General features: G+C 31.6%; 1 protein-coding gene across 2 annotated transcripts in view; it reads right to left on the bottom strand.

Moving 5' to 3' along the window:
* LOC142328982 (hemocyte protein-glutamine gamma-glutamyltransferase-like) overlaps positions 1-12,129 on the bottom strand; it is a 55,564-nt gene that overhangs the window by 20,397 nt on the left and 23,038 nt on the right. For both annotated transcript variants that reach the window (XM_075373211.1, XM_075373218.1), the window contains exons 6-8: positions 5,633-5,810; positions 4,585-4,842; positions 245-413 (exon numbers count right to left, since the gene is read on the bottom strand). In XM_075373211.1, coding sequence (XP_075229326.1) covers positions 245-413; positions 4,585-4,842; positions 5,633-5,810 — 605 coding nt within the window. The remainder of the gene's footprint in view (positions 1-244; positions 414-4,584; positions 4,843-5,632; positions 5,811-12,129) is intronic.

Raw genomic sequence — 12,129 nt, 5'->3', positions numbered from 1 at the left:
TATTAATAATAATCCTCTTGATTCATTCTGGCCTTGAACTGTCTACTTCCCACGTGAAAAGATAAGTGCTTACCATAGCACCAATCCAACTTTCAAATTTTATTTAGTAAGAAAATAATTTGCCAGTAGAAATATGTATCTATTTTGAATTTTATTTTTGATGGGCTCATGCATTCCTACACATGATTGGAAGTTTGTTTAAAACCTCTAAATTATAACATTATACAAAAAAAAACATATTTACTGATATCTATTGCATTCTATTTTTCTGAATCCAACTGGGCTATCTGGATCCTCTTTCCATCTAACAAGATCAGCATTTACTGATGCCAAAAGAAATCTAGTGTCATAGTTTAATCCAACTTCTCCATGTTTTACTGCTTCAACTGATGCTGGACCACACTGGTAAAAACCTAAACATAATTTAAACAAATATTTAACAATATTCTGCTTATTGTTTATCATTAAATATAAATTAAAAAAAAAATTGAAATCTATTTAGATAGCTTTGTACTGGATGGCATATTAGTAAAAATGATCAATTCTTTACTTCTGAATTGTTTTTTTAATTTCTTGATGATTTGATTATTATTTACTTAATTTTTATTGTTTCTGGATTAAAAGAGTTGAATATATATCTTCCAAAACATTATAAAAAATGCATATTAATAAAAAAATTACTTGTGACTGAGAGATTTAAGGTAACCTTTGCAGTTATGTATTTTTTCTTCTCTTTTGCTCACTCTCTCTCTCTCTCTCTCTCCGTTATGTACATATATAAATATATATATATATAGTAACAAGATCAGTATAATGGACGTGAGTAATGGATTCTTCCAATTAAGAAGAAAATAGCAGAAAATATAATAATGGGAGGAATCCAGAAAGGGGGTAAAATAAACCCTTTTAGTAAAGGTAACAGGTCAATTTAACAGTTGTCGTTTGTAATACTGCTCATTGACAAAGCTAAAGAAATGTTTCTACCATGAGAAAGGTTGCCAGACCAGAGTTGGAATTTCATGGGAATATGTGAGGGTGGATGATCATTCTTACGCTTTGAGTTGAGTCCAATCCAACAGGTAAAGAAGATAGGATTATAAATACTCCAGGGAAGACCAGTTAAAAATCAGTTCAGCGAATCAGTCTAGGTGAGACTTTATGATGTCAGTTTGCGAGATGAGACCTGTGAGATGTGAGTTCTGCGAATCAGTCTAGGTGAGTGAGACATTATGATCTCAGTCTGTGATATGGGAATCCACTGGGTTGGTCTAGTGGTGAACGTGTCTTCCCAAATCAACTGATTTGGAAGCCGAGAGTTCCAGCGTTCAAGTCCTAGTAAAGCCAGTTATTTTTACACGGATTTGAATAATAGATCGTGGATACCGGTGTTCTTTGGTGGTTGGGTTTCAATTAACCACACATCTAAGGAATGGTTGAACTGAGAATGTACAAGACTACACTTCATTTACACTCATTACATATCATCCTCATTCATCCTCTGAAGAATTATCTAAACGGTAGTTACTGGAGGCTAAACAGGAAAAAGAAAGGAAAAAGTCTGTGATATGGGAGTCTGTGAGAAATGAGTTTCACAAGATATCAGTCAGTGAGAATATTCTGCGAGGAGGTCAGTGAAGGACTGAATTTTTAGTTTAGGTTCAGCGCGATTACAGTGACGTTCAAGTAATTCCAGCACATAAAATCAAGAAACAGTTTGGTGAGTTCCTGTAAGACTAAGTGAAAGAGATAATGTGCTAAATTTCATTCACAAACTGTTAGGGTAGTTTTATTTGTGAACAGCAAAGGAACTTTATAACTGTCTTATCTATTGTACTATTGTTGTTAATTCAAGACTAGTGGTTAAAAAGTCTTAAGACTAGCAATCATGCTAATGTCTTTTGTCAATGTGACTGAATTTTGCTTTTCCATCTATTTATCTACCTGTGAATAAATCGTGAAGATTACTTTAAATTCTGTTTTGTATGTAACCACTGTTTATTATAATTGACATTTATTATTATTGTTGTGGTTGTGATTACTTCGATCATTATTTGTTTATGTATTGTCATTATTCTAATTATTATTGTGAGTTTCTTTGTTATTGTCGCTTATTATTATTACTATTGTCATTATTATTGATTTGTCATCTTTTACTTATGTGTTTAAACCAATAAATTGTAATTATATAAACATTTTCAACTGTCAATCTCTCAATATGAATTTCTGAAATTTCTGAATTTTTCTTCAAGCAATAAATTCATGTCATTCAGAATGTCTGTAACTATTGTTTTTTGGTGTCAAAAGAACCATGTTATCAGATAATCTACTCATTCAAATTTTTCTTCTTGGATTTTTATTCTGTTCTCAAATTTATTCATCAATCTCTATATTACTTCTATGTATCTCCTTCACCGATTCCTGAATCAGTTTCAGAAGGAAACTTTTTAGTTTCAGAAGGAAACTTTTTAATTTCAGAAGGAAACTATAAATAGAAGTTACATTTTGAATTCATATTTTTATTCTGTATATGATGCATCTACTTTCCCAGTTTTCATATTTTCCTCTACTTTATCTACATCTCTGTATCAAATATCTTTCCCTTGCTGTTTTATATAATTCATTAACTTTATTTCTAAAGAGATGATATAGTTTTCTGTCTTCATCCTCTTTAGAGTCTTTTTACTCTCTATACTTATCCTTATATGGTATGTTCACATATTATGTTATGTGCTTGTAATATGATCCATAGGAAGCATGCCACTTGTTTATTGATGGGCTACTTCTATTGTGGATATAATTTAACAGTATATTCATATTAGTAAAGAAAGGAACTAATAACCGTTTTTCTCCTTACTTGCCATGATATCTATCATAGAGTGATTGTTATTCTGGAGAATGAGTTTGTCATTTTCAGGAGTGAGTGTTTCACATCATATCACCAAACCTGTAGTGGTCTTGGCAACTATTAGATATATTTTGAGAATAGATGCTTCACAAAGGGCTGCAGGCATTGTTACAAATCAATAGTTTGTCTTGCTCAGTCTCAGGTCAACCATTCATGAAACTATGCTGTAAACTGAACCCCAATAACCAAAAAACATCATTAATTTGGACATTTAAATTTATGACAAGTAAATTTACAAGTCCCATTTAAAGCGCCCTGAGACTGGGCTAGAACAACTTTCAAACTTTAATTACATTTTGTACAACTCGTGATGAGGTAGTAAACTCGCTATTTTATATATTCAGGAAAATATATAAAATATGAAAAATTTATGAATATCTATAGTTTACAATTTTACACTTGAGAATAATAAACGAATAATCTTTACTTATAATTGTTTAATTTGGTTGTTGACTAGTTTCATCTAACCCATAGGATATTTTCCTGTGGACTGTGTACTCTTGAATGGGTTGTAGTGCTTTTTTTTACTATCTGTTAACTTGGTGAAGTACATAATTTCTATGTTATTTGGTTTCTAATGTGTTCCAGGCTGTGTTTGTACGTGTATGTGTGTGTGTGTGTGTGTGTGTGTGTATTGTGCATGTGCACCTGTGCGAATTTTTGAATTTATGTGATTGCATTAGTGTAAAAATCTTGTACATACTTTTTGAAAAAGGAATTTTAAAAATGGGCTGTAACTAATTAACAGCAAACAAAATAATTCACACAAAAAAGTGTTTGTTAATCTATTTCTCTAATTATAGAATCAAGTCTAATTAATTATATAAAAAACTCTTGGCCTAGTATTTTCTACAATAATACCAAAGCTTTGTATAGTAGCTGATTGTAGCTTGGAGTAGATCAAACAAGCCTTTAGACTGAGCGCAGAAATGCTAATTATATAATATGTAAAGAAATGCTACTATAATATTTAGACAGATTATAGTTATTGATAATTTAAAATTCCTGACATTAAGCATCTAAATTTGTCAGAATTAATTGAAAAAGTAAAGCATTTTGAGTGTGAATTAAGAAATTAACATACAATAATTAGCTTGGATTACATTAATCCTAAAAATCTAGCTGCATCTTTCAATATTTATTAATAAAATAGTTGAGATACTATTATACAACAGACTATGAGATAAAGTATTTTGCAGCCATAGTTTTAGTAGAAGATTGTAGAAAATTAGATTAGTTAATGAAGAAGAAATAGTAGAAAAATCAGAGAAGAGGGAGTTGTAAAATAAACCTGTCAAAAAGAACAGTTATTGGATCATATATTAAGATATCCAGGATTAGTCAATTTGGTTGTGAAGGAAGGTTGAAGATTAAAGACTAAATGAAAATAAGGATTAGAATATATAGGGTGCTCAGATTGTTTAATGCATTAGGTGTGTTGAAATTTAAACATTAAGGCCGTAGAAAGGAATGCAAAAATGTCATTAAATTATTAAAATTACTAATGAAAAAATTTCTTTTTTTTGTTTGTGTCATTTATATAAAGTGATAGAAAATGAGTTTGGCTAAATCACTGAATAAAAATTTAATTATTTGTGATGAAAAACATCTGTGTTGAATAATTTGTTTGTTTGAAAATATGGATAAACTAGTATTAGAATTTTTAGATGTTTTTATACCTTTACTTTCCTCTTGTGGAGTTGCATCAATAGCTTGCCATCCTCCATATCCTGTTGGTAAGTCAGGTCTTGCCATCCAAACATCATTCCAGACATGATAGTTCCATATAGAATCCTCACCTAATGGGTTATTAGGATCAAAGGGTAATGGATCATTTTTTGATGAATAATAACGATCAATTGTTAATGATTCATTTGCATCATGAGCTGATACAAGATTTGATACCACACGTGATGGTATACCCAGAGCTCTACATACTGTAAAAAAAAAGAAAGATTGTGTTTAATTGAAATGATTTGTGTTAATGAAAAGTAACTGAAGTTATAGTCATAATTATTTGAAAATTAGGAACTAATGAAAAATCTGTTATGAAAATTTTAACTGGTTTGGTGTAGGTATCTTTTTACAATTTCCTCAGTTCCTGTTTAATTGTAAAAATTAATTTTTTCCCGCTTCTACCGATTGAATAAATTAATTTTCATTTGTTGAATTGTGAAAATTATTTTTTAAATTCACTTTTTACTTTGCCTGTGTGTTTGTCATTGGTTTATGTATGTGGCTGCTAAAGAGATTATTTAAAAAGAATATGTTTTAAACCTTTAAACTGCTTTTAGTAGTGGGTTTGCAAATCGCCATTTTTGTGTCTGTGAAGCTGTCCACAAGAACTCTATTTCATAAATGCATGGCTGCATAAAAACAAAATTTGCTGTAGTGCATCAGCACTACAGCAAATGTGCTGTAGTATTTCAACCTACTTCCATTTGACAGGAAATATTAAACTCTTTACCTGAAAGAGTCTTCTCCTTCAGCATAGTTTCTATGCTGATTAGAAAGTTCAATTTTTTTTGATTTCATGGAGCCTAGCCTGTCAAATGCTTTTTGCTAGTCACAACCTACTACATCACAGTTTCTTTAGTAAATTATAAATTATTTGTAATAATTATTAACTTAGTTTATAATTTAATAGTTTATAATATTAACTTAATTATTAACTTCATTTGGCAATGTCAGAAAGTCATAAATTGTAATAATTATTGGTTTACTTACCTGTAGTAACAACTCCAGCAAATACCCAGCACTGACCATACAAAACTTCTTTTCTAGTTTCCAGATATTTTTCTAGAATTGGAACTGATCCTGTCCATGCAGCTGGAGCAGTACCACCTTCATATTCTCCATCCCACTTACCTTGCAGAACTCCTAAATCATCATCATTGGAATTAACCTGCAAAATTAGGTAAGGTGTAAGATCTGAAAGAAATGGAGGCATTTTCAAAATTGACTTCGTGAACAATTTCTTAAGAAGTAAAAGGCAGAGCAGAAAGATTCCATAAATAAATAAATTTTGAAAATAATATGTTTAAGTAAACGTCCTAAATCAAATAACTGACTAATTGTCACAAATAACTGTTGTCATATGAAGTGACATTGTTTTATTATTATTCAGGTATAATGATCATCAATAGGTTATTATGAATAATAATATCGCCAATAAATGACTGATGATAATCAATTATGATTATCACCGAATTAAAATTATTCATTTTAATGCATTTGGTTGAGCTTTGATTTGATTTTACAAACAGAAAATAATAAGTTAATGAGTATGAATCTCAGGAAATGTCAAGTCAGACTCACTGGGGTTTCTAGTGGTAACTGCGTCTTCCAAATTGGCTGATTTAGAAGTTGAGAGTTCCAGCATTCAAGTCCTAGTAAAGTCAGTTATTTTTACACAGATTTGAATACTAGATCATGGATACCGGTGATCTTTGGTGGTTGGGTTTCAATTAACCATACATCTCAGGAATGGTCGAACTGAGACTGTACAAGATTACACTTCATTTACACTCATAAATATCATCCTCATTCATCCTCTGAAGTATTATCTGAACGATAATTACCAGTGGCTAAACAGGAAAAAGAAAGAAAGGAAATGTCAGTCAGAATATTGGTTAGCAGAAGTTAAAAATTTTCTGGTTTTAAGAATTTTCATTTTTGTAGTAATAGTAATTATAATTAAAAATTAAGTAATAAGTAATAATTAAAAATGATGTAGTTATACTAAAAATGTATAAATTGTAATTTTATGAATTTTTTACTATGCCCTCTAAATCACTTCTTTAGCCATCCCTAGGAAATGGTTGGATTAGGTATCCCTCCTCATGATATAACCTTAAATGTACTGGAAATCGCCAGTTTATATACATTTAACTACAATGGAAACCTTTTCATAAAAAGACAAAACTACTGAATACAAGGCCTAACTCATTGCTACAATGTAAATTGTGTCATTTGTTCTTAGATTTCCACCGTTGTTGATTCATTGTAATATTAATATGGTACAACTCTTCACACTCTTGCTTTCTTAGTATTCATTATTTTTAATTAGTACTTTTCAGGTTTGCTTCTGTTTGTAGTTTTATTAATTGGCATCTTGTATATCTTCTACTTCCATGGGCTGGACATACAATTAAGTAAAGCTCAGCCCAGAAGAGTGTCCTCTCACTCTAATCTGCATCATGTACAGGTAATACTGTTTCATAACCATTTATTTATCTTCTGCGCTGTTGTATACTTAGAAGCAGAATTGATTAGTGTTCTCAGTGGTAAAGTTTAATTTTTTTTCTTCTAAGAAGTAGTCAACAATAAAATTTACTTATTTTGAATGTGTTGTCATAAATTATCATACAGATAAAGGAAGTGAAGTGTTATCATATCCTAGTGTAAAAATGCAGTTTCAATTTTCTAATGAGAATTACGCCGATATAATTTTTGTTTATTGGATTTGAAACAGAAATAGTGAAGCTGCTTGACGTGAACATCAGGAAAGATTTCCTGGAAAGTGGAATCCAAATATGAAAAATATTTCTTCGGTGTATCAGCATTTACGAACGAAACGTTTCCAACGTGTTCATTTTATATTGAACGCCAAATAAATTATCGTGTTAATGATGAACATTGTGTGATTCAGCTTAGTCCAGGCATTAGTACAAGGTGAATTTCATGTTGCACTGGTTTGTCAAAAAAAGTGTGGTTACATCCTATGGAAAGAAAATCTTTATCTTTTCCGCCTGCAGAAGGTTAAAAATTTGCAGCCAGCAGATTACCCCCCAGCAGTTAAACTTCTATCAATGGCTTCTAGACAATGATGACAAGGTAAATTCAGTTTTATTTACTGATGAAGCCACTTTTATGAGAAACTGAGTCTTCAATTCTGAAAATAGTCATTTATGGAGCGAAGACAATCCACATGTTACTAATCCACATGTAACAATCCACATGTTACTAGTTTCCAACATATATTTCACATTAATGTTTTGTGTGGCATTATTTATGACAAAATTCTGAGACCATTTGTTTTCAATGAAAACCTAATGGGAGATGCATGCGTTCATTTCTTGAAAAATAATTTGGCCACTCTTTTGGAGGATGTACCTTTACAAACTAGATTGCAAATGATTTTCTAGCACAATGGTGCATTGCTGAGTTTTCTTTAGTAGCTAGAAATCATTTGAATGCTAATTTCTTAAACTGGGTTGGATGTGGTGGACCAATTAATTGGCTACCACGATCATCTGATGCCACTTTCCTTTTCCCCCTATTTCCCTGCGCATAAATTGGTCCAGTATTTTTTTAGTCTATAGTGGACATACATATGAACATACATATGGACATATATATGTTGAAGATGAAAGTCTGTTAATATATTTGTTTGTTTTGTAAATATCTCTACACCGATGCCACCCAGAAGGTATAGTTTTTGCAAAAATATTTCTTTTTACATAACTAATGTATATTCTGAAATGAGCCAAATCGGACCATAAATGCAATTTTTCCAGCGCCACCTAGCTAATTCCAAACTAATTCGAAAACCTTTGCAGGCGTGTGCACAACAGCTCACTAAAGTTTCATTGCAATTGGATGAATGGTATAGGAATGCATATCGGACAAACATACATTTTTATATATATATATATAAGATTTAACAAAGCTATTGTACTGTTGTATTTTTTGACTGATAAATTAATTTCACACATAAGCCTAAGGCTTATCTGTGCGAATGTAGAAATTGAATTTTGTGGTGTATGAAAAATTACATGCCTGACTGATTTGAATCCAGGATCTCCAGATGAAAGACCAAGATACTACCAATCTGCCAAAGAGATCCTTAATTGTTAATTTCAAGTGTTTGATAAGTATTTTAGATAACGTTTTGTAAGATATTGGTTAACTGTGCATTAACTTTTCAATTCTTCTAATATTACTGCTTGTGTAGGTACCATTCCTTATCTAACGATCCTGTTATTAATAAATGGTGGAAAATCAAATGGAAAAGGAAGGATGCGATCAATAAAAAAAGTATCTGAATTAATAATACTTGTTTACATAGAGAAAAAATATTAGGAAAATGGTATGAAAAACAGACTGTTAGTTTTCCCAGAAAAAATTATTTTGGAGAAAACTGCTTATTAAACCACAATTTATGAATGAAATAGATGTTTGTGTTATAATGACTTAAAAAATGAATAAAACTGTACTGTTAGAATAACTTAAAAATTAATTAAAAGACATCTGCATTTCAGTGAACTGAACTTTTAAGTCACAAAATAAAAATCTTGTTATAATATGTAAAATAGATTTAAGAAAATCTACAAGTGAAATTGTGCAGTAAACTAAACCTGAGTTTTTATCTCTCATATGTAATAACAGGCAAAAGGTACGCTCAGTAAAGGCTCTCTCTCACTGTCATATAACCAAAATAATATATCATTATTGATTGAATATATATTAGCTGCTGTATTTTTTGAGATGGAGGATGCATCTTTTATTAAAATTATTATTAAAAGCCTTCATTTTTCAACATGTTATTCAATGAAGAATTCATTGCTTCATAGGTGTTCTGCATTGTGAGTGAGGAAATCAGGTAAAGAATAGTTTCCTAAAGTTGGTTTGAGTTCAGTTATAAATACAAAGAGCTGTTCAAGGTGATTGTTGAAATATAATTGCATAATAATGCACAAGAATAAACAGCAATAGTAAAAACATATAACTAAATGTGTACTTCAATTACTAAACAACCATTGTCATTAGATATAAAAGAATTATTACATATAAAGAATTATAGAAATATACATATATAATATAATACAAATAATTGAGAAATTAGGAAATAGGTGATAATGTTAAAAATGAAACATGGGAATGCAAATATAAAGGCATTTTATATGAAATGAATTCATTTATTGGCTGAACTAAATCATGAGAGGCCTGAAACGTTTTAAAAAATCTAATAAAAAATTGAAGAAAACAGAGTAAATAAGCTTTGAAATTTCCATGCATCCAAAGTGTAAACTGAAATTGTTTTAAGAGAAGAAATATCAGGTAGAAGACAAACAAATTGCCTGTGATTGAAAAAAAAATGTGGAGAATGTAATGTTGAGTGAAATTTAAAAAAAAAAAAAAACTCTTATGAAGTAGAAAGCTTCAGGCACTGGTGGGGTAAATGTGAAGTTATAAAAACAACTTCAGATGGCAATTTTGTACAACTGGCATAACTGTTAAATTTGTGCATCTTGAGAAATAATGAGGTAACAGTAGATTTCAAAAAGGGGTTTAGTAGTGTTTTATACATAAAAAAGGAAACAAGGATGAGCACTCTAATTATCATTAAGTATGAAGTTCAATAGGTAGACTTTACAGCAAAATTTTCACTTAAGGTTGAATGCGAGATAAGTGATTTGGAAGTATCAGGAGGCTTTGGGATTGGGTATTCACATGTTGATGACATCTGTATTATTCATTAGGTAATAGATGAAAGGTGAACTCATGACCAAGAATCCTATTTGGTGTATATTTACACAAGACCTATAACAGTGTATCTGTAAGGCAAGCTTCAAAAAGATACGGTATTAGTAAATTTTATGTAAAAACTGTGTAAAGGTTACATACTGGGTATACTAGTTGCATAAAGATTTGAATGTCATTGTAATCTGATTAAAGTATTAAAATGTGATTGCTATATAGCTCTAACCATGTTTAAAATTGATTTACATGAGGTGCTGAAAAGTGAAGATGAAAATGTAGTAACATGGGTGTAAAAGTGCTTGATGACATGATATTTATACTTTACTGATGATCAAGTAATTCTTGTTGAAGACAAGGATGGTTCATAATACATGGTGATAAAGTTAAATGATCTGTATAGGAATTGGTGACTGCAAATAAGATTTAAAAAAGTGGAATATTCAATTGCTAGTGAAACAGATTTGGATGTGATTATAGAGAATAGGTCTGAGGTTAAGTGCTGTCAGAACTACACATACTTAGGAATAGTAATCTCAAATAAAGAAGGCAGTTGAGAAGACATAAAAAAGGTGATTAGGAAGGCCTACGTGACAACTAGACAGCTATGCTCAGTTCTGTGTGCCTTTATAGTCTTCATTCATGTTATTAGTGATAAGAAAATGAAGACAGTATATATAAAGCCATTGCAGAAAGTAGTGTATTACAAGGGTTATTTTTTTTTCAAGGTCCGATCGGTCACGAAATTAAAACCACAAATTTTTAACAAGTACTTACATAGTTACACTATTTCTCTACATAATTGCCACTCCAATTTAGACATTTGTTGTAGCATGGTACCAACTTTCCAATACCCTCATCATAGAATGTAGTCGCCTGTGTTTTCAGCCATGTTTCTACGCTGGTCTGCAGCTCGATGTCTGTGCCAAAATGTTGTCCTCCTAGCCAGCGTTTCATGTGAGCAAAGAGGTGAAAATTGGTTGGAGCCAATTCCAGGGTGTATGGTGGGTGATCAAACACTTCCCAACGAAAATGCTGCAGGAGCTTCTTTGTTACAGCTGCAGTGTGCGGCCGAGCATTGTCATGGAGAAAGAAAATGCCTGATGACAACATTCCTCTCTGCTTATTCTGAATTGCCCTTCATAGACATTGAAGAGTCATGCAGTATGAGGCTGTAGTGATGGTCGTGCCATGTTCCATGAATTCCACCAAGAGAACTCCATTCAGGTCCCAGAACACAGTAGCCATACACTTTCTGTTGGAGAAGGTTAGCTTGAACTTCTTTGGTTTACTGGGAGAATGAGAATGCATCCACTGTTTGGATTGTTCTTTTATTTCTTCAGTTTCAAAATGGACCCATGTCTCATCCCCTGTGACAATTTTGTTCAAAAAATCTTCTCCTTCATTGTGGTAGCGCTGGAGAAACGTTAGGGAGGCATCCATTCTCATTGTTTTGTGATGGTCGGACAGCATCTTGGGAACCCATCTCGCACACAGTTTACAGTACTGAAGCCTCTCACTCACAATGGTGTAGAGAGCTGACCTTGAAATTTCAGGAAACAAATCACTCAATACAGAAATTGAGCACCGACGATTTTCTTGAATTGCCTCATCCACTCGCTCAACTAAATCATTGGTTGACACTTGCTTCCTTCCCTGACCATCTGCATCATGAACATCTGTACATCCTGCTTTAAAGTTCCTGCACCATTGTTGCACTTTGCTGTCACTCATTGAAGTTT

The sequence above is a fragment of the Lycorma delicatula genome, chromosome 1, assembly GCF_047948215.1.
Source record: "Lycorma delicatula isolate Av1 chromosome 1, ASM4794821v1, whole genome shotgun sequence".
NCBI classification, from domain to species: Eukaryota; Metazoa; Arthropoda; class Insecta; order Hemiptera; family Fulgoridae; genus Lycorma; species Lycorma delicatula.
Note: the sequence above shows the minus strand (reverse complement) of the source record. Positions and strands in the feature narration are given on the sequence as shown.